A 20,566-nucleotide genomic window follows, 5' to 3' on the forward strand; every position below is an offset into this window, starting at 1 on the left:
CTGAGCCCCCCTGTCAGCAGAGGGTGTAGACTGGATAAGTCAGTCCGGATACATGCACATGCCCCTGGCTTCCAGGGCCCTCCCAGCGTCTCCCCTCTCTTGTCTGTCACGGCCAATCCAAGGGGAGGCTGGGGTGCCGGCACCAGGGCTCCAAACCCTCTGCTGGTCTCCAAGCAGAGCCCCAGGGCCCACCCTCAGAGACTGGGGCGATACCCTGGGTTTGCTAGATTTTTCCAGACCCTCCAGGCCCCCGAGTCTGCCCCCCTGGGCAGAGGAAGGTGTTCCCCTGAAAGGTCTGGCCTGAGCAAAGGTGTGAGGGAGGGCTGGGGAGGTTGGGGGTCGGTGGATAGAGAGTTCACCAAATGGACAAGAGCCGGCAGGCCACGGGCGCTGAGCGCTGACCCCACGGTATGTGGGCCTCCCACACAGAGCCTCTCTCCTCCCCAAGGCCAGGCCCTCTCTGGGCCCCTATTGTTAGCACAGAGCTGACACCTCTTAATGCTGGACAAGCAAATCGTAAGGGAGACTGGAGCAGTGGGGTGGACAGGTGGGCAGGGGGGTGATAGAAGGGGAAGAGGGTGGCAGGGTGGGGATGCAGAAGGCCTAAGCGTGCCCCGGAATAAGGGAACACTCCGCACTCAAACTCAGCCAGGCACCGTGGTCCCCATTCCAGGCCCTGAGAAATGCCACATCCCTGCTTTCTGGTGGCTAACATCTCCAGGCAAAGGCAGTCTTGTTCTGAGGGGACTGTTGGGCCATCCAGGGAGCCCCCACTCCTGCCAGGATTGACTCCAGAGCCCAGGCAACCCTTCACCTCTCCTTCTGGGACCTCGGTTTCTCTGTCTGGAAAGTGGGGGTGCGGTCAGAACAGCGCCTGCCCCACGGGGTGTCAGGACGCCTTGCCCCGCCAAGCGCACAGATGCAAAGTGATGGTTCTGCGCCTTCTGCGCCTCCTGACCAAGAGGCCTGGCGAGGCCAGAGGGCTCAGGACCACGGCCCTGGGCAGCCCAATCACCATGTGGTCAAGGCGTGGCCAGGCCTCAGCTGGGTGGGACCCAGGGCAGGGCAGCTGTGGCCCCGGCCGCGGAAGTCCAGGGCGGCCTCGATTCCTGCCTCCTGGAGCAGGCGGCCCTTCCAGGGCTCCTCCCTGCCCACTGCAGCCCCTGGGCACGTGGCCAGGCGGGAGCCGCTGACCACAGCCAGGCGAGGAGGAGAAGGCCGGGGCAGCAGCTGCTGCCGTGTTCAGCGGTCAGGGCTGCACGGGCTCGGGCGGCTCGTGGGTCAGCCCTGCTCACACGTGTCGCAGACACACTTCTGTGGGCATCGGTTGGGGCCCGCGTACCTGTCTGAGGAGTGTCCGGGACCTCATGGAGGCCTGCAAGCTGCTCTCACACTCATGTCCGTATGTGCTTCTGCCTGCCAAGATGCCTCTGGATCTAGCAGTCCCAGCCCCCATCCTTCCCTCCCCAAGACTGACACCATGAGGAGGAAAAGAAGCATCTTTAATTGAATCCCTGCCTCAAACCCCTAGAGAATCTCCAAGCACCAAACATGTGAGAACTGGGCCCCCCAGCCCCAGAGCCAAGAAGCCGCTTCCCCAGACCCTCAATGCGCCATCTCCAGACCCCTCCCCACTCACACCTGTGGCCAGTCTTGCCAGCTTTGTTTCAATAAATAAGCCCAAGAACAAAGCTCAGGGTGGAGGCCCAGCTCAGCACAGAAATCTGAAGAAGCGGATTATCTGAAATCGGGATCGAAATACACATGAAATCAGAGCTGGTATGCGAGCTGGGAATGATCCCCTCTGGGCCCCATGCCCCCACGGTCACCCCACGACACTGGCTCCCACAGTCAGGACGAACTAACTCCATTTCATGTCACACAGTAACAATCACTTGCTGGCGTTCTCCACCATCAGACCTGACTCTGAATCCTGGGCAGGGGAGGGGGTTGCCCAGAAACCTTAAGAGACAGCGAGCCTCTGGAGAAGGGGGCTTGGCTTCCCAAGGACACGGGGATCGGGAGCAGGGCAGAGGGGCGAGGCTGGGGGCCAGGTCACTGCTGGGCCCTGCCTCGGCGGGTGCGGAGTGGACTCGAGGCTCGGGCCTGTACGCGCGTCACGTTGCCCATCTCCCTGCGGATGTCCCCAAGAGCCGCCGATGGGGACTCCAGCAGCCTCTGGAAGAGGCTGGGCCGGCCCGCTGTCGGCTCCCGGCACTGAAAGGTCACGGCAGTGCCCGCATCGGCCTTCATCTCCCTGGAGAAGCCGTCAGAGGAGCCGTCGAAGCAGCGGCCGATGGCGATCTCCTTGGCCAGCCTTGGGCTCTGGTCGGTGACTGTGTAGACACCGTAGTTGTGACCCAGAGGGTCCAGCGGGGCCAGCATGGAGAAGGCAGCCAGGTCATCAGAGGGCGCGGGTGGGGGGTGCCGAGTCAGGTAGTCCTGCAGGAGCCCGTTGACCGCCACGCGCCGGCAGCTGCCCTGCGGCATGACGGTCACCAGCGTCCTGTCCACCTGGCGCTGGTCGAACAGCATCCCGCTGCACTTGAATTCCACACAGGCGGCAGAGGAGCTCGGGCGCTGGGGGTCTCGGACGCTCCGGGAATCCCGCAGCCCGTAGAGCTGGCCCTGGGTCCGGGGATGGCTGCCTCCCAAATTGTGGGAGCGGACCATGTACTCCTGAGGTCCCTGGATCTTCACCTTGAGGAAGCAGGCCCGGAACTCCTGCGGGTTGGGCCACCAGGCCAGCAGATCTCCAGTCCAGGAGGCCGGCGCGCCCTCGCGGAAGGGGACCACGTTGTACTCGTATTTGTCCGCCTCCACACGAGCGAAGCGGAAGTGACTGGCGGTCACCGGGGCCTCCTGGCACTCCCGCAGGCTGCGCCAGGGGTACACAGGGCCGTTGGCCTCGGTGGGGTCCCCGGGCCTGGGCTTGGCGAGGTTGATGCGGAAGCCGGTGCGCTTGAGGGCGGGGTCGTCGTGGTCCGTGCGGCGGTAGGCCAGCCGGTCCAGGTAGGGCTGCGCCACGCCCACGGTGGCCGGCAGCGGGCGCGGCCGCGAGGGCGCGGGCTCCAGCTCCTCCCCGCCCAGGGTGGCCGTGACCACGGCGGTGTAGGCATCGGGCTGGTCGGCGTCGCAGAAGGCGGGGAGGCAGGCGCCATTCGGGCCGGTGACCGCGCTGTCGAAGCGGCCCCAGGCGCGAGGGTTGGCCGAGAAGCCGGGGGCGGGCTCCAGATTGACCAGCGTGACCACCACGCCCTCCACCTGCTCGCTGGGGGTGAACTTGTCGTTGGCGTAGGCGCGCACCTTCACGAAGCAGCGGCGGCGCTCGGGCACGTCCAAGTTGAACAGACGGCGCTCGCGGATCTCCACGTTGCCCACCAGGAAGACCCGTTCCTCCCGGCGGGCCCGCTGGGACGCCGGTCTCTCGCGCTGGAAGCCGCTCTCTTCTTCCCACAGGCCCGTGTCAGGGTTCAGCGACCACAGCTTCAGGGCCTCGAGGTGGCCGGGCATCCGGATCTGGTCGGTGGCCACGCGCACGGCCACCAGCCCGGTCTGCAGCTGCTCGGCGGAGCCGGCGGCACGGAGGTCCACGGAGAACATGCCGTAGGTGCGCAGCGGGGCCAACTCCCCGTCCCTGTCCACAAATCGCAGGTCGCTGGGGGCGGCGGCCGCCGAAGTGAGATTTCGGGGGTCCACGAAGGTCACCTGGGCCTCCACAGCCCCCGTGTAGGGTTGACCATCAGCTCTGCGGAAGGCCCCGGGCGGTATGACCAGCTCTCCTAAGGGGGCCTCATCTCCCATTTCCCCGAGGGATATCGTGTTCCTCTGGCTGGCGTCTAAAATGATTGGGGCTTTCTTTCGCATGGCCTTGATCTCGTGGTACACGCCGGCACCTCGAGGGTCAAAAGGCAGGACCCTGACAGTGTCCACGAACTGCCCGCTGGGGTCCACAAAGGTCATCACCAGCCTCTGAGTGGAAGGCGCCACCTCCAGGGTGAAGTCACCCTGGTAGGAAGTGAAGCCAATGGGCTCCCGGCCCAGCAGGATGCGAGCAAAGCGCAAGGGCTCCCTAGAGTCAGCGGCCACCACGCGACCCCGGATCAACCCCCGAAGGGGCAGACATTTCTGACAGCCACATTCAGCCACAATCTTGACTGGGAGGGTGTAGCCAGAGCAGTGGATCTTCCTGCTCTCCAGGCGGCGCACGTAACAGCAGCGAGAGCCTGCGTCCCCACACCGGGGTCTGGAGCCTGCAGGGCTGGGGCAGAGGGTGTCAGGGCAAAGGCCTACGTCCAGGTAGGTGGGCCCTCTGCCTGGCTGACCACAGTCATCTGGAAGCTTGATCAGGTGTTCTCGGGGCCGGGGGTCACAGGCTGGCTGGCCCGGGGCTGTGGAGCAAGGAAGCAGGCAGATCAGGGCAAGGGGGAGAGCTCCAGGGAGGCCAAGGCCGGGGGCCTGGATTGGGGTCAGAGGCTCAACCCAGGGGCTCAGTGACTGAGCAAGGTCAGAGATCAGTCTGAAGCTGGGGTTCCATGTGAGACTGGGTTTTAGCTGGAGCTGGGACTCAGTTTGGTGTCAGGGTTGGGGGGAGGGTTGCTGAGGATGCTCACCAAGCACAGTGAGTCGGGCGATACCCGACCGCACGGCCCCCGCATCATTCCATGCTTTGCAGTGGTAGGCGCCTGCCTGGTCTGGGCGGAGCCCATGCAGTTCCAGGTGGGCCCCATACCTGTGTGTCCGCCTGTCCAGCAGCGTCCCATTGTGGAACCTGGGCGGGGGCGGGTGAACAACACCATGGGTGTCCTTGGCAGAGGGGAGGGGCTGCATCCACCTCCCCCCACCCCCGCCCCGTGCAGCACAAGGAGGTTGCAGAGCAGCTTCCTCTGGGTCTTCGAGGCACCACGCATCACAGGATGCCCATTCCAAGTCCACACCTGGGCGAGAGACCCATGAGCATGAGGCAGGGCACTCACCAGGAGTATTTCTTGGGCATGGGAGTGCCTGAGGCTTTGCAGCAGAAGGTCACATTCTGGCCAGCCTCTCGAACTCGAGACTCGGGGTGCTTCACCAGGTAGGGCTTCTCTGGGGGCAAAAGCAGGAAAGGTCAGGGTCCAGCTTCTCCCAGTGACCCTTCCCAAGAGTCAGGTGCCATCCAGTCCCTTACAGAGATGCCCTGTTTCACCTGGGTCTTTTCTGATGACTCACTTTCACCCCACATCTGCTGGAGACTGTACCCTTAATGCAGAATCTATTTTTTTCCCATTAGCCACGGACTTTATTGTTTGAATATTTGCAGCTACTATTCTATACACAAATTTTAATTTCTTATAGAACTCTGTATTCCTTATTGCTGGGTCACTTTACTCTCCACTTTATGGCACATTTCCATCAGGAAGTATTTCCCTAGAGCACAGTCTGCCTGATTGTGGGTTGTCGTTATTGTTCAGTTGCTAAAGTGAAAGTTAGTCACACAGCCGTGTCCAACTTTTTGCAGTTCCATGGACTAGAGCCTGCCTGGCTCTGCTGTCCATGGAATTCTCCAGGTAGGAGTACTGGAGTGGGTTGCCATTTCCTTCTCCAGGGGATCTTCCTGACCCAGGGATCGAACCCGGTCCTCCTGCATTGCAGGCAGATTCTTTACCAACTGAGCCACCAGGAAGTTTAGTTGCTAAGTTGTGCCCAGCCATGGACTGTAGCCCGCCAGTCTTCTCTGTCCATGAGATTTCCCAGGCAAGAATACTGGAGTGGGTTCTTAATGCCTAATCTTAATGCCTCCCTTTGCAACTCATGTCTCGCTCCACACCTTCTCCAAGGATTGTGATATCTTATTTCTTGCCCCATTGACCTCGTTGTGCATCGTATCATCCCAAGTGCTTGGTGTCATCCAGAGTTACGTCCCCAGGAGCTGAGGAGCCCCTCATCCCTCTTGCCATGAGGCACTTACCCAACTTATTAAGGACAACAGTGGCCACCGCGGACATGGAGCTGTTGGCCTGGGCCTGAGTCGTGCCTGCAGAAAAGCCGTCCATTTGGGCACTGATGTTGGCTCGGCTGCTGGCACAGATTCCAGGCATCCGGAAGGTTCCATGGGCATCACTAGTGGCTATGGTGCCAGGCCAGTCTCTCAAGGAGACCCTGGCTCCTGGCAGCGGACGTCCAGATGGGGTGACCACCGAGCCCAGAAGAATGTGGTCGGGGCACCCACACGTGTTGGGGCCACACCCTGGAGGGACACAGGGAGGCATGGAAGACTCTTGACCCCTTCCTGGGAAGGGCTTTCCTCTCCATCAGTCACTCAGCAAAGACACCTAGGTACCCTGCCCACCTTGATGCCCTCAGAGAGTCCTCAGCATGGACCTGCTTGGAGCAGCCCCTGTGTGAAGGACAGGGGGCTGAGTGGTCAGGGCTGGGGCAAGGGGGGGACCTGGGGTCCTGGTGTGAGGGAGATGCCCGGGGGAGGGACAGGAGAGCTGACTCTCACAGGCCAGAGAGGCTCCTTCTGGCATGCGAGGAAACATTCAGGCAGGGGCTGGGGGCCCAGCAAGGGGCTGGGTCTTGGGCCCAGAACCTCGCCCTCCAGTCTCAATCCTGCGGTTTCTCCATAAAATGGAAAATTCCACTGGAAACTTCAGGGAAGAGGCATGGAGAACGCAGAGCCAGGCAGGGTAGGGTGGGGACCCCACCACCCCATTGGCCACGTGCTCCCCCACCCTGCTGCGGGCTCTGCTGGGGCAGTCTCCAGGCCGTGTTTGTGGAGCCCAGGCCTGATTGGAATTTCCAGTCGCCTCCTGGCTGGCCTGGTGTCCGGCCCTGGGAGGGCCTGGGCATCGTGTCTGCCAGGGTGTGAGCGCGTGTGCGCGTGGGCGTGGGGGGACGGGCGGGGCCTGCCAATGCCATGCGAGTGTGCATCCCGAGTGCATGAGCCAGCTTCTGTGTGTGTCCACGTCCACCGGGATATCAGCACACCTCAACATGCACACGGAGGAAGCACCTCCACAGATCTGCCAGTGACTGGACATGACTCCCGTGAAGTCCACCCGTTCAGATGTACGCTTTTACCAGTGCTCCTCGGAGGCCCAGCAGGGAAGGAAAAGCCAGTCTCCACGTGGTCCAAGTTCTGCTCCTCCAGGCTCCGCCCCTACGCCCAGACTCCGCCTCCTCTCTTCAGGCGCCTCCCCATCAGACTCCACCCTAATCAGCCCCTCTAGGTACTTCCCTCAACTGGCCCAGCTCCCATCACACCCAGGCCCCGCCTCTAGTCCGCCTATCTCCTCCAGGCCCCGCCCCTCCTACCTGGACACCGAGGCCTCACACACTTCTGCGCCTCCGAGGGACGCCCGGGACACGCATCCCCCGCGGGGCTTGGGCAGCGGCGGTGGCGCAAGCGACGGCCTGGCCCGCAGCTCCCCGAACAGGGACCCCACGGGCCCCACGAACCCCACGTGGCCTCTGGGGAGAGGGCAGGGATGGGGGCGTCAGGTGGCCGCCCACCCCAGAAACCTAGAATCTGGTGACAGTGTGGGGCTGGAGGACGCTCCTGGCACGTGCATCTGAGTCAGAGAGAAGTCCTACCCTCTCCCCACCAAGGCGAACCGGTCGAATGTGCAGTGGAGGTACGGTCGTCCACCCCCAGCACACTGCCCCCGCCCCCACCTCCCTCTCCCCCCACCAGCCGAGCTATTCTTTCTGCATCTCACACGTGTCTGGGGCTCAGAACATGCTTTCACAGGAAGAAGCTGTTGTAGATGAGCAAATGAGGGCAGCAAGAGGGAGACACGTTCCTGGGGGCCCCTTCCTGCCCCCCCCCCCCACCTAGGTCCCCGCCATTTCAGCCCATCCCTTCCAAAGCCCCCTCTGCTCCCCGCTCCAGCCCTCTTCTATGGCCTTGGTCCTAAAGGACCCCCTCCTCTTCCTAGCCACGCCCCATCCTCTCGGTCCTGCCCCCTCCCCAGAACCAGACATTCAGGCCGCCTCCACCTCCCGCGGGTCCCCGCGGCCCCCGGAGCCCCGCCCTCACCGAGCGGGCAGCGGAAGCGCACGTGGTAGTTGGAGCAGCGGCGGCCTCGGGGCTGCTCGCGGTTGAGGCACCAGAAACCGCGCGTGGGGTTCAAGTGTACGCGCTCGCCGACGTCCGACGGCAGGGCCCAGTCTGTGGTGCGCGCCTCCAGCGCCAGCGGCCTTGGGCACACGCGTGCCGGCCCATAATAGAAGCGGATCGCGGCCAGGCTCTCGAAGTCACCGTCGCCGCCCGGGTGGTCGACGTTGAACCAGGACGTCCACTCGCTGGCCTCTGCGGGCACCACACGCGCTGGGACCCGGGACGCCGCCGGTCGGGCCCCATCAATTCATGCGAAAACCCGGGCCTGCCCACCCCCATCTCGCGTTTAAATCCGGGTTGCCCTGCGCTCAGAAGTGCATGGGCCAGCCCAGCCTTCCCAGACCCAGAGCCCTCGAGCACAGGAGCTGCAAAGAGACCAAGGGAGGTTGTTTTCCTCTTGCAGCCCCCCTCGTTCGGCTGCTCTGCTCAGTACCTGAGCTGGCCCCGGGTGCAAGCGAGCTCTGGCCACTGCGGCACCAACCCCTAGCCTCAGCATTCAGAACCCTTGAGAGGTAAGGAGGTGTAAGGGCAGCAGGAGGAGCCCCGCCTGCGACCAGCCCCTCTGCTGCCCTCCCCCGCCCCCATCAGTGCCAGCTGGGGTCTTGCTTGTGCTGCGCTCAGTCGTGCCCAACTCTTCACCACCCCATGGACTGTAGCCCGCCAGGTTCCTTTGTCCAGGGGATTCTCCAGGCAAGAACACTGGAGTGGGTGGCTACGCCCTCCTCCAGAGGATCTTCCCAACCCAGGGATGGAACCCAGGCCTCCTGCACTGCAGGCAGATTCTTTATCGCCTGAGCCACCAGGAAAACCCACTAAGGGACCTTGCCCACTGAACCCATCAGGCACCCTCAGTTTCGGGGAAGCCAGAGGTGGGAAGGGTCTGGCCTCGCACAGGTTAGCTTCTGTTTCCATCAGCACAGGGGGTGCTCACTCCTTTCCTGATTCAAGAGCAAGTCAAACAGAACCTTCCTAGCTGGGAAACAGACCTTGACTGAACTGAGCTGGTTGTCCCACCATGCCACTTCACCCCACCCCCCACCCCCGGTTTCCTCCTGGACAAACAGCCTGGACTCTCCCTGCTCCTAAAACTTAAGACCTCTTAGGGCACCACTTCCATGCCCAGGGATGCCTCCTGCATTCTTCACCCAGCTCGCATCCCCCTTCTCACATGACCCCACCAGCCAGAGCTCACTCAGAGCCCACAGCAGAACCAGGACTCAGACCCAAACTGGCTCACCTTCCCAGTCCTCCAGGGCTGGCGAGGGCTGGCCAGGGCGCAACGATGAACCTTCAAGGCCCCACGCGGTCACCGTGGGCTCCTCGGTGTCGGAAGTACCTATCAAAGGGGTGAGGTGTGGCGGGGGAGGGGGGGTCGGTGGGGAGACCTCTGTGAGCTCCTGGTATGTGAGGTGCTGCCATGGTCTCTCCCATTTCACAGAGGAGAAGCCAGACTCCAACTCTAGCGGACCCCAAGAACAGCAGCCTCCCCTTCTCCAGGAAGCCTCCCCCTGACCTTCCCACCCCATCTCTCACAGCCCCATCCCTCACTCGGACACAGCCCCTTAGGTTGGGAAAGTCTGTCCACTTCACTCCCCCAGACCCAGTTCTCCCACTGTGTTCAATGGCCATGAGTTGAGTTGGCTGTGCCCCTCTCTGCCCTCATCTTGATCTGAATTCTCCTTCATCCCTTTGCTGGCTCCCTCAGTCTACCTTACATCCCTGCACTCGGGGCCCAGGCTGCCAAAGGGAAGTCCTTGGAATCTAGCCTGGCTTCTCTGGCCTTGAGGTGTCTGAGATAGCCAGGCTGGGCGGTGACAGGCAAGTCCCTTCCCCTCTTGGAGTCTCAGTCTCCCCATCTGAAAAATAGGCCCAGTCCCCGGCTCTACTGAATGTTCCAGAGATGGGAGTTTCTTTTCTGAGTGGTGTGTGTGTGTGTGTGTGTGCAAGAGGGGAGGAGTTCGCTGAGAGGGGACAGTTCTGACCCCTCATCCTGGGGACAGGACTGGATGAATCAGGGCCCAAACGCTGTGGCTGCGATGGATACCCTGCAGTCCCCTCTTGCTCCCTCACTCCACTCCCGAGGCGGGCAAGGCGGCTGCAGCGTGGGGGAAGCGAGTGGGTCCCTTGGTTCTGTCTCCAGGCTCCGGCTGCTTGCCAGGTCCTCTGCCAGACGTTCGGGCGCCTGGAGCGGGGGCTGGGCGGGGGTCTAGGGGCGCCTCACCTCGGGCCCCCGCCAGGTGTGCGGCGGCAACACAGAGGTAGAGCAGTGTCGGCAGTGACGCCATGGCCAGGTCCGAAGATCGGAGGGAGGGTCCCAGCTCCGCTGCGCGCTCGGGTCGGACTCCCGCGGGTCTGGCGGCCGCTGGGGCTGAGGATGGGGGAGGGACGCGGCCGCAGGCCACGCCCCGTGCAGGCCCCGCCCCATCCGAGCAACTCCCCGGCCCGAGGTGACTCGGGTGACCACCCCTCTGGGGCGACCCCCTCGGTGCATCCGGCTGTACCTCCGCCCTCGCGCTGGCCTGCGTCCCCTCGTCGCCGACTGGAAGTCCCTTCCTGAGCCCACCCTCCCTTCTCCACGTCGGGAAGCGCCTCCTGGAACAGAGCCTGAAGCCGTCCCGACACTCAGGCTTTAGGCAGCCCTTTAGGCGGCTAGAAATCCTCCCCCGGGTCTCACTTCGACTCTGTTGGCTTTAGGTCGCCCCAAGCAGGCTGGAAATCAATCCCACCCGGAATCCACCCGCCACTCTCCCGGCCCGTTTTCTCGGAGGCCAGCGGGAAGTCCCATGTGCGTCTGCCCTCCATCCCTCCCGCCTCGGGCCGCCGGAGGGCCGGTGGGCAGTTCCCCCCGAGGCTGCCCGCCCCCGCGGCGGACGCGGCGCACAGAGGAGGCCCAGGCGAGGAGGCAGTGGTGGTACGTCTGTTTATTGGCGCGGGCGCCTGTCAAAGCGCAGCGATGCAGTCGGTGCCCGTGTACCCCGGCAGGCGCAGAGCGAACTTTCGGCGCACGTCGTCGGGCACGAACCGGCCCGCCACGAAGTGGTGGCGCCCTGAGAAGCGGCCGGCGCAGCGCTTGGGCGCCGCCAGCGATACGAGCACGTCGGGTCGTAGCCCGTCCTCGGCGTCGCCGCCAGTCTCTGGGTCCCAGCCTGAGGGAGGAAGGATGGGAGGCGGGAGCCGGAGCTGGGAGGAGTGCTCGTTCTCGGGAGCACCGCCGCCCACCACCCACCTCCCCTTCCCCAGCCAGCGCGGCCTGGGCTCTGACACGTGAGTCCTGGTCAGACCGGCCTCCCCATAAAACTGAGCCTCTGCCCTCAGCCCAGTTTCTCCTCCCTCCTTGGATATGTCTCCCTCCCCCTCTGACCGCAGCCTTTGCCTTCATACTTGTCTGTCTGCTTCCATCCTGCTACCCAATCCTCCTCCTCCATCTGTCTCAACCTCTGCCATCAGACTACATTTCTACCTGCTGCTCTTCCCAGTCAGACCTGTGTGTCTGCCTTCTGACCTGGGATCTGTCTGTATCCCTCCCTCCCTAACAGTCCTAAGCTCCCCCTCTTAGACTGAAGTCTCTTTCCTCCCAGACCTCACAGCCTCCTCTGGACAGATCCCCACCCTCTACTCAGAATACACGTCTCACCTCCATCCTCAGTCAAGCCTCCCCCACCAGACCTGTCTCTTTGTGCCGGGTTCTTGCCTCTGAAGATATGCCCTGCCCTTAGCAACGTGAGCATCCATCCTCCTCCTTCTGACTAGAGACTCTTCCCTCTGACCTGCCTTCATCCTCAGACCAGATCTTGCCTTTTGGCTTGGCAGGTCCCAGCCCCTCCCTCACTGGACCATAGCCTCTGCCAGATCTCAGATGAGCCTCCACCTTCTGACTTGGGGTCTTGCCTTCTCTCCCCCCTCCGACCTGTCTGGGTCCACTCACTGAAAGCCTCCTCCCTCCGACTTTTTATTTATTTAAAATGTGTGTTTATTTATTTTTAGGCCACACAGTGCAGCGTGTGAGATTTTAGTTCCCTGACCAGAGCTCACACCCGTGCCCCCTGCATTGAAAGTGCAGAGTCGTAACCACTGGACCATCAGGGAATTCCTCCTCCGTCTGACTTTAATCCTGCCTTCTCTGACCCTAGCTTCCACCCTCCTGACTAGGGGCCACTAATAACCCCTCCTGACCTAACAGGGCGACCCCCTCTGTCCTAGGCTGTTTATTCAGATACCAGCTTGCAGCCTCTCCCAGTGACCAGGCAGCCCACCTCCTCCTTTAGCCACCATCCCCAGCTCTGTGGCATCCTGTTGGTAGGACCCTGGGCTCTTGTAAGCCGGGGGATGTCCCCCGAGTCTGGTTGCCCCCATGGAGGGTCCGGCTGGCTAGCAGCTGTTTGTTCCGTCTGCCTGTTGCCTAATGGTTCCAACAGGCATGGGGCGGCGGCCAGGATGGGCGAGGCCTTTGCCGAGTGAGCTCACGTCTGCCTGGGCGACTGGGCCAGGATGGGCAGAGGGCACGCCGTGCTGGGTGTAAGGGGGAGGGGAGCCAGGGTCACCTGGGCGCCAGCCTGAGCACTGCCCATCCAAAGGATGGACATGACCCTCGGCCTCACCTAGAGTGTAGAAGCCATCCTCGGTGAGGAAATATGCTCAGGGTGGGCAAACAGGCTGGGACCACCAGAAGCCAGGGGATAGGGGCCTCCACCCAAGCCTGCTTCCCCGACCCTCATGCCCCCCCTCCACCTGGCATGCCTGAGGGGATGTCCAGGCTCACAAGGGGGATGGACAGTAGCTTGAGCGTGGCCAGCGCACGTGTGCAGGGACCCCCGACCTCGCCCGGCTCCACGCCAGGGCCCAGCACAGCGTCCACCACCAGCCTGTAGGCGTTGTTGATGAGCTGGACCTGGGAGAGCGAGGCAGAGGCAGGGTCAGGGGGCGGCCCTGGGGCTCTGCCCCCCCCCACCCCTCTTTTGCCACCCAAGCTGACCTCTGCGGGCAGGTAGGACAGGAAGGGGATGTCCATCTTCTCACACTGAGTAGTCAGGTCCCGGTGCAGAGGGTCCAGTGAGCGTGTGGGGTAGAAGATGGTGGGTTCGTACTCCTGCGGGAAGCAGGAAGGGGTCGGCACTGGGACCCTCCCTGGCTCCCCTGGGCCTCTGCTCCCAGCTTGGCAGGAACTGCCTGAGGCAAGCACTGACCAGAGGAGCCAGCGACATTTTCAGGGCCTGGGGGGGGGGGGTGGCCCTGGGAGGCCGAGGGCATCCTCGCTACTCACGAACACCCGCAGGTGCCGCGCGCACACCAGCCCCACCGCTCCGTTCTGCTCTGGGCCGCACACGACCAGCGCCGTCCTCTGCTTCCGGGGGAGAGCGGGCAGAGGAAACGCCTGGCACAGCAAAGGCAAAGGCACGGGGTTCGGAACGCCTCCCGAGTCCGGCGGGGAAACTGAGGCCCGGGGTGGAGGGAGGAATGGGGCTCGGCCCGAAGGCGCGAGGACAAGACCGGGGGGAGGGCTGTTCTGGGGGCGGCACGGGGCCCCTAGGGGCCTCGGGGTCCTTGTTAGAGACCCGGGGTCCTCGCCTCAGGCTCTCTCAAGCTTGAGCAGAGAAACGTGCCTCCTGCCACCACCCGAGCTGGAGTGCGGTTTGTTTATTCTCAGCCTGAGCTGCAGACATTCTTCCACCTTTTCCGCGGCGGTGGCTGCCTCTCCCCCGCCCGAGTCTCCGGGCCTGCATCCCTCCAGGAGGCCCGGAGGTGGGGGCGGGAGGTGGGGGGGATTTTTCCAGCCCGCTGAGCCCAGCCTCTCTCCCCTGTCTCTCTCCCTTGGCCTCTGTCCTCACTGCCTGCCTCTCGTGTCTGACTGTCCATAGGTCGGCCTCGGCTTCTTTGCTCACTCCTCATCCGTGGCTCCGGAGACAGACCCCGGGGAGAAGGCCGTTTTCCACCCTGCTTCCTACATTACTCTGGGCAAGCCACTTCTCCTGAGTTGTTACGTGCTGTTCTTCCAGCTCTTCTGGGCCCAACCCTTTTAAAGTAGCGATGATAATATTATACTTGTTTCTCTCCAGCTCTGTCTCCGCCTCTGGCTCTCTCTCCATCCATCTCTCTCAGACTCTCTGCATCTCTCTTTGACACAGGAGCCGAGTCTCAGCCCTGACTCTCTGCGTGGCCTTAGCTCACTCTCCTCCCGGCACCTCTATCAAGTAGGAGTAACAGTGACTCTGACGGGCTTCTGGGGTCACCAGGGGGCCAAACTATACTCTAACTTCCAACCACACCAAGGGAGTTCTTTCCTTTTGGAGTCTCCTCCCCAGGGTCTCAGCAGGGTCCTGACTCACCCTGATCATATCTATGACCCCACCACACCATCCGCAGAGCCCCAGACCTGACCTAGTCAGGGAGAGTCATAAGGTCTGGCTGGCTTGCCTCTGGACAGACACAAAGAGTTCAGTGTGAAAACTGGATGGTTGGTCTTCAACAGCCAAGCATGAGGTTACTTTACTGGGTTTGCTTTTGTGGCTTTGATTTTCATTGTTCTTCTTACCTCTGAGCATCTCACTCAGAATATGTTTCATTTGGAAATAGGAACGTTTAAGTTAAAAAACAGTGGAGTCTACGTAAAGAAAGATATGAAGTTTTTTCAAAAGTATACAGTGGTGATCAGAAGAGGAAGAAGAGGAGGAAGAGGAAGAAGTTACCTGCTGGAGCCCTCACTCAACTGGGCACTTTCCTAAGGAGTTTGTATTTATTCATTGGTGTCCGTTTATTACCCTCTTTCAGGCCCAGCGTGGTGGTCTGGCAACATGACGCGGACCACTGGATAGCAGCCGGCCTCCTGCAGGCACTTTGAAGCCTGGGGATTTGTCCCAAAGCCAAATACAGCTCGACTCCTACCCTTGCGGGCCTCAGTTCCTGGACCCGTGGCAGGTAGCTGTTTGGGGGTGCTCAGACTTAGGAAGCTGACGTCCCCTCTGCTCACGACCCAGGAGGTGGCAGAGACAGGCAGTCAAGGGCCCCAGACCCATCTCTGTAGTTGCTTCCACATCTCTGGGGACCCCTGTCTCTGTCCTGACGCTCAGCAACCCCCTGGCTGGGGCCAGTGACGGACCTTGGTTTCCTCATCTGAGTGACGGGCCGGGGTGGCCCCAAGCCAAGAGGGCTCTCTTGAGGGCAGAAATGACCATCCTGGCCGGGGGGGTCATGCAGCTAGGCCTCCACTTTGGTGAGCCGGCCATCTGCTCAGGGTCGAGGCTGAGAAGCAGGCCCAGGTACCTTGGTCACAGCCACGGCACTAGCATGGCCACACCACTCCACCAGCTGCTGCCGCCCAAAGCGATAGTCCTCCAGCAGCTCCCGCTCCAGGGCCGCTGCCTCCGCGGTGCTGAGGGTCAGAGTGGGGAGACACAGAGATGGAGAGACAGACACTCAGGTGGAGCCAGAAATGTGCCACCAGTGTTCTGAGCCAGGCCCTGACACCACCCCACCGCCGTGCCCAGAGCTCCTCATCTGTCCCAGACACGACGCTGCCAGGGACGCAGCGGGAGTTTTGAACACCAGCCTGAGGCACGGGAGCCCCCTGGTGGTAGAGGACGCACGTGGCACTGCATGTTGGCCCCACTGCCTCAGGGCATGGGCGGGTGCCTGTAGCCACCTACAGATGTGAGAGCTGGACCATAAAGAAGGCTGAGAGCTGAAGAATGGGTGCTTCCGAACTGTGGTGCTGGAGAAGACTCCTGAGAGTCCCTTGGACTGCAAGGAGATCCAACCAGTCAATCCCAAAGGAAATCAACAATGAATATTCATTAGAAGTACTGAGGCTGAAGATGAAACTTTGGCGACCGGATGAGAAGAGCCGACTCACTGAAAAATACCCTGATCCTGGGAAAGATTGAGGGCAAGAGGAGAAGAGGGTGACAGAGGATGAGATGGTTGGATGATATCACCAACTCAATGGACATGAGTTTGAGCAAACTCCGGGAGATAGTGAAGGATAGGGAAGCCTGGAGTGCTGCGGTTCACGGGGTGGGAAAGAGTCAGACGTGACTTAGTGACCAAACAACAATAACAGTGGGGGCCTCCCCCAGCTGCCTGAAGCCCCCAAGGCAGGAGGAACCCAGCGCAGGTAACAGAGCATGAAGGACTTAGTTGCTGGGGGCAATGTGTGGATTTTAGGCAGTGGAAACCACTGAAGGAGCTCTCCGACACTGGAGGGGGCACCCTGGACTGGAGGCGCCTGGGGGAGGTGGGTTTTTAAAGCTACAGAGGATTTTAATGGTTCATATGAGGCGGTGGCTGTGGGGACTGCAGCCACGAGACCCACTGGTGACTGTTCTTCGGATGCAGTGATAAAATTCAAGTGACTGTAGACTTCCCTGGCGGCAGAGTGGATAGGAGTCGCCTGCCATTGCAGAGGACACAGGTTCGATCCCTGGCCTGGGAAGATTCCACATGTCACAGAGCAACTAAGTGTATGCGTCACAATTACCGAGCCTGTACTCGAGTGCCCACGTGCTTAGAGCCCATGCTCTGCAATGAGAAGCCCAGGCACTGCAACAAAGAGTAACCCCCACTCACAGGGACTAGAGAAAGTCCAAACAAAGCCAGGAAGACCCAGTGCAGCCAAAAATAAAAGAAGTTAGAATAAATTAATTTTTAAAAATTCAAATAATTGTGGCCAGAGAGATGGAGCCAAGGTAGTTGAGGTGAAGCTCCACCCCCAGCCTGCTAAATGACAGGTCTGACTCCTCTCTGAGCCTTGCTTTCTTCCTCCTTTGCAAAAGTGTAGGCAGCACAGGCTAGATAATTTTTGAGGTCCAGTGCATAATGCAAATGTGTGGCCCCTTAATCAATAATTATTAAGAATTTTAAGAGGGTGATAGCAGAGCATTAAGCCAAGTGTTGGGCCCTTCTAAGAGCAGGGCCCCCCAGTTTAGGGGGCCTTCCAAGGGACATGGGCTTGGTGGCTTCAGAGAGGAAAAGCTGGCACTGAGGATGGGAAGATGTTCCTCATGCCAGAATCAGGGGCTGGAGCAGCTGAGCAGAGTCTGCAGCCTGATGCCAGCTCCCCCTGGCCAGGACCCCTCCCAGGTCCAGGGAGCAAGAGCACTTGTCCCAGCTTATTAGCACACCCTTGAGTATAATGGTAATAATAAAGATACATATAACAATAATTATTATTACTTTAAAAGGATCGGGCTCAGAAGAGTTGTAAGAATGTATAACAACTCAGGAGAAGTAAAACGGCTTGCCCAGAGTCACATTGGAAGCAAATTGGAAAACTGAGCCTTCTACCCTTGGGCCTGTCTCCAGAGCCATGGATGGGGTGTGAGCAAAGAAGCCGAGGCTGACCTACAGATAGGCAGAGGCTCATTGGGATGAATCCTGAGGCTCCTTTCTTAAATTCTGTGAGTAGGAGACTACAACCTTCTAGCTAATTTTGTAGTGTGACCAGGCCAGGCAGCAGGAGGGCTGGAGATGGGAAGCTAGGACTGCTATGGGATGGGAAGTCAGGGAGGGTTTCCTGGAGGAGCTAGCCTGGAGTGTTGTGGGAGGTAATCCCAGTGGCAAGAACAATGAGGGTCAAGGTCCTGCGGTGGAAATGAACTTGTCAGATTCAAGGGACAGAAGAGAGGCAGAGTGAGTGAGGCTGAAAAACTTGGTCGGACACACTTCAGGGTGTCACACTGATGGAGATGCAGGCTTAGGGCAAGGTGACATGCCTCACGACCCCAGCAAGCGGAGCCACATTCAAGCCCACACTTGTCTGCGGCTGATGCTGTAGGCTGAAGGACCAGGTAGGAAAAACAAGCTCCCGGTGGGGCCATATGAAGAGCAGGCAGGCCCAGGGGCTTCTCTGGTGGCACAGTGGGTAAGAGTCCGCCTGCCAATGCAGGGACACAGGTTTGATTCCTGGTCTGGGAAGATTCCACGTGCTTCGGAGCAACTAAGCCCCTGCATCACAACTACTGAGCCTGTAAGCTCAGGGGCCCACGAGCACAACTACTGAGCCTGCGAGCTGTAATTGCTGAAGCCCACACACCTCGAGCCTGCTCTGCAACAAAAGAAGCCACCAGAATGAGAAGCCAGTGCTCCGCGGCAGAGTCTCCCCCACGCGCCACAACTAGAGGAAGCCTGCATGCAGTAACGCAGCTCATTCCCCCGTCTTCAGCTTGCGACAGCTCTGCTGCCCCCATGGGAGGGCTGAGGATCATCCATCCTCCTCTTTTTTTCCTCTGTTCTGAAGATTTGGCCTCTGGCCTCCATGTGGAGGCTTCCTGGGAATCTCTAGTGGCTCAGATGATAAAGAATCTGCTTGCAAGGAGGGAGACCCGGGTTCAATCCCTTGCAAAGATCCCCTGGAGGCATGGCCACCCACTCCAGTATTCTTGCCTGGAGAATCCCCATGGACAGCGGAGCCTGGCGGGCTACAGTCCATGGGGTCACAAAGAGTCAGACATGACTGAGCGGCTTTCACTCCATTATCTTTCTGCCTAGTGGGTCACCGGAGTGACAACCGGGACTCCACAGGCAAAGGGCAGTCCGGGAACCTGAGGGCTGACGCAGCAGCTGCTCCGAGTCGGGGAGGGGATATGGCAGAGCTACTATGGGACTGAGGAGCGGAGGGTGCTCAGTTTATGAGGGTGCCTCTTGCTTCTCCCAACCTCCGCCCCCAGGAGAGGAGCTGCAAGGCCCCAGGATTTGCCCACCAGCCCCGAAGGAGCAAAAGCCCCAGAGGGGGCTTTTTGGAGGTGAAGCTGTGAGGCCAGGGTGTCTGTGTCAGACACTCCCTCTTTCTCAGATCCATCTGCTTCTCTCCACCTTCCTGTCTCTGCCCTCTAGTCCTCCGTCACTGCTCACCTGGCCGCTACTGCAATCCTGTCCCCTCAAACTCCACACAAGCCATGGGGCTCTTGAAAACTTGACCGCCAAATTTCCCAAACCTTCCCAGCATTAAGAGAACATTTATTCTAATTCCTCACCAGACTTACATGCTCCCCAGTATGTCTCCCACTCTGGACTCCTCTCCCCGTGTCCCACTCCTACCCAACACATAGCACCTCATCACTCCCCAGTTGGCATTTGAGGCCCCTCCGTCCCCCACACCAGGTGAAGTCACAGCTCCAGCTTCTGGAACATTTTCCTCCCCTGCCTCCCATGTGCTGGGTCTCTAGCCGGATACCAGCCAAGTGCCTACCGCAGAGGACCTGCCTTTAAGAGGGGCTGAGTGGAGAGCGGGCAGGTGGCAGCACAAGGGCTGTGGGGTCTGGTTTAGACAGAGCTCTACAGCCTGGCTTGGGGTCCCACGTCACACACACTCAGAGGACACAGGATGACGACTCAGGATCAGGTGGAGGACACAACCACGGCTGCCAGCTCCAGACCCCAAATTCATCAGCCCACTGGCAAGTGGCCCATGTATCCAAAAATCGTTTTAATCTGAGCTCAGCCAGCCGCTTCCCTCCCCAGTCTTCAGTTTTATTCTCTGAACAAGGGGTTTAGTAGCAGGGGGGGACTACCATGGAGGGGGTGAGCATTTGAGGAGCTGCAAGCCTGCAGCTCTTCCCAGATGGGGAACAAGGGGCATGGCTCCAGGGTCCCTGGGAAAGATGGAAAGAGGAGGTGGGCCTGCTTAGGCTGTGTGTGTTTGGCGGGGGTGGGGTGGGGGGAGCAACCAGCGGTGCTGATGAATAATTCAAGAGGGGCAGGCCTGCTGCTGATACCGTTTCCCTGGCAACGCAGCTCTGGAGGTGTTGGCAGCCGCAGGCTTAGTCCCTCCAGTTCCGGGATGGGCCTGGCATTCTCCCCGCCCACTGTCCCGGCCATGCCTCTGCCTCCCATCTAAGCCCCCGGTTCCCCAGGCCTTCTCCCAGCCGTGCCCCTGCTTCCCTCTGGTCCCTCTCCCTGGCTGACCTGAGGAAGCACCGCTCTTTGGGCGCCTCCGCTAGGTCCGGGCCATCCGTGCTGCTCATGGCGCAGGTGATCTGTGTGCCGCCACCACTGCCACAGCCTTTTAAACGCACCCCTGGGCGGAGGGGCGTCCGTCCTCCCGCCCACTCCGTGTGTCCGCCAATCAGGAGACGCCGCAGAGGCGCTGCGCATGGCCATTGGTTGTAAAGTGCAAGTGGACTTAACCCCTTCGTGCCAGGAGTGGAGCTGCCCGTGGAATGGCGGGAATCCCAAAGTTCCAGATACTGGCAGGGAAACAAAGTCTGGAAGGACAGCGATGGGCTCATTACCCCCGCTACGGGGTCCTGGCCTGCATGCAAGTGGACCCGCCTCTGCTGCGCCCCTCTCCAGCCCGGTACGCTCCGATACAGGTCGCCCATCCACCCAACCGGTACCCCAGTGGAGAAGACCCCCAGTCTGAAGAGGCTGGCTGCTGACAAGCAGGGTTTCAGCAAAGGCAGGAAAAAGTCCAGGCACATTTGGCAGCCGACACTGCAGGGCAATCCAGGGCCCATCCCATTGGCATCTTCTGCT

At 60.7% G+C, this 20,566-nt stretch overlaps 2 protein-coding genes across 6 annotated transcripts; both read right to left on the minus strand.

Annotated features, from left to right (window-relative positions):
• Positions 1 to 1,483: 1,483 nt before the first annotated feature.
• Positions 1,484 to 10,437, minus strand: CILP2 (cartilage intermediate layer protein 2). Its single transcript, XM_061149717.1, has 8 exons — positions 10,323 to 10,437; positions 9,339 to 9,437; positions 8,021 to 8,293; positions 7,297 to 7,452; positions 5,948 to 6,226; positions 4,977 to 5,085; positions 4,614 to 4,771; positions 1,484 to 4,391 (listed from the first exon to the last, which is right to left on the minus strand). The coding sequence occupies exons 1-8, from the start codon at positions 10,384 to 10,386 to the stop codon at positions 2,056 to 2,058; spliced, it is 3,474 nt and encodes a 1,157-aa protein (XP_061005700.1). The 5' UTR covers positions 10,387 to 10,437; the 3' UTR covers positions 1,484 to 2,055.
• A 577-nt stretch (positions 10,438 to 11,014) lies between these two features.
• YJEFN3 (YjeF N-terminal domain containing 3) lies at positions 11,015 to 20,547 on the minus strand. Of its 5 annotated transcripts, XR_009694020.1 has the most exons (7): positions 19,997 to 20,547; positions 15,359 to 15,467; positions 13,362 to 13,472; positions 13,074 to 13,187; positions 12,861 to 12,989; positions 12,355 to 12,610; positions 11,110 to 11,247 (listed from the first exon to the last, which is right to left on the minus strand). XR_009694020.1 is itself a non-coding variant. In XM_061149719.1 (6 exons), exons 1-6 carry the CDS (start codon positions 20,545 to 20,547, stop codon positions 11,023 to 11,025), a joined length of 1,239 nt encoding a protein of 412 aa, XP_061005702.1. In that variant the 3' UTR covers positions 11,015 to 11,022. The 5 variants fall into 5 exon arrangements, 4 of the variants coding, with proteins under 4 accessions (XP_061005702.1, XP_061005701.1, XP_061005703.1 ...); XM_061149719.1 differs by lacking the exon at positions 12,355 to 12,610 and having other exon boundaries at positions 11,015 to 11,247; XM_061149718.1 differs by lacking the exon at positions 12,355 to 12,610 and having other exon boundaries at positions 11,015 to 11,247; positions 12,839 to 12,989.
• Positions 20,548 to 20,566: the final 19 nt, after the last annotated feature.

This window comes from Dama dama, chromosome 9 (genome assembly GCF_033118175.1).
Source record: "Dama dama isolate Ldn47 chromosome 9, ASM3311817v1, whole genome shotgun sequence".
Taxonomy (NCBI): Eukaryota; Metazoa; Chordata; class Mammalia; order Artiodactyla; family Cervidae; genus Dama; species Dama dama.

What these genes read in the sequence shown, in the direction of transcription:
- CILP2 (XM_061149717.1), bottom strand. Translation starts at nt 10,386, where the DNA reads ATGGCGTCACTGCCGACACTGCTCTACCTCTGTGTTGCCGCCGCACAC. An exon ending in GCGCTTCCGCTGCCCGCTCG is followed by an intron (nt 7,453 to 8,020) that starts GTGAGGGCGGGG and finishes CCCTCTCCCCAG; the next exon opens with AGGCCACGTGGGGTTCGTGG. An exon ending in TGTGAGGCCTCGGTGTCCAG is followed by an intron (nt 6,227 to 7,296) that starts GTAGGAGGGGCG and finishes GTGTCCCTCCAG; the next exon opens with GGTGTGGCCCCAACACGTGT.
- YJEFN3 (XM_061149718.1), bottom strand. Translation starts at nt 20,547, where the DNA reads ATGGGCCCTGGATTGCCCTGCAGTGTCGGCTGCCAAATGTGCCTGGAC. An exon ending in CGCGGCACCTGCGGGTGTTC is followed by an intron (nt 13,188 to 13,361) that starts GTGAGTAGCGAG and finishes TGCTTCCCGCAG; the next exon opens with GAGTACGAACCCACCATCTT. An exon ending in GAGCCTGGACATCCCCTCAG is followed by an intron (nt 11,248 to 12,838) that starts GCATGCCAGGTG and finishes TTCCTCCCTCAG; the next exon opens with GCTGGGACCCAGAGACTGGC.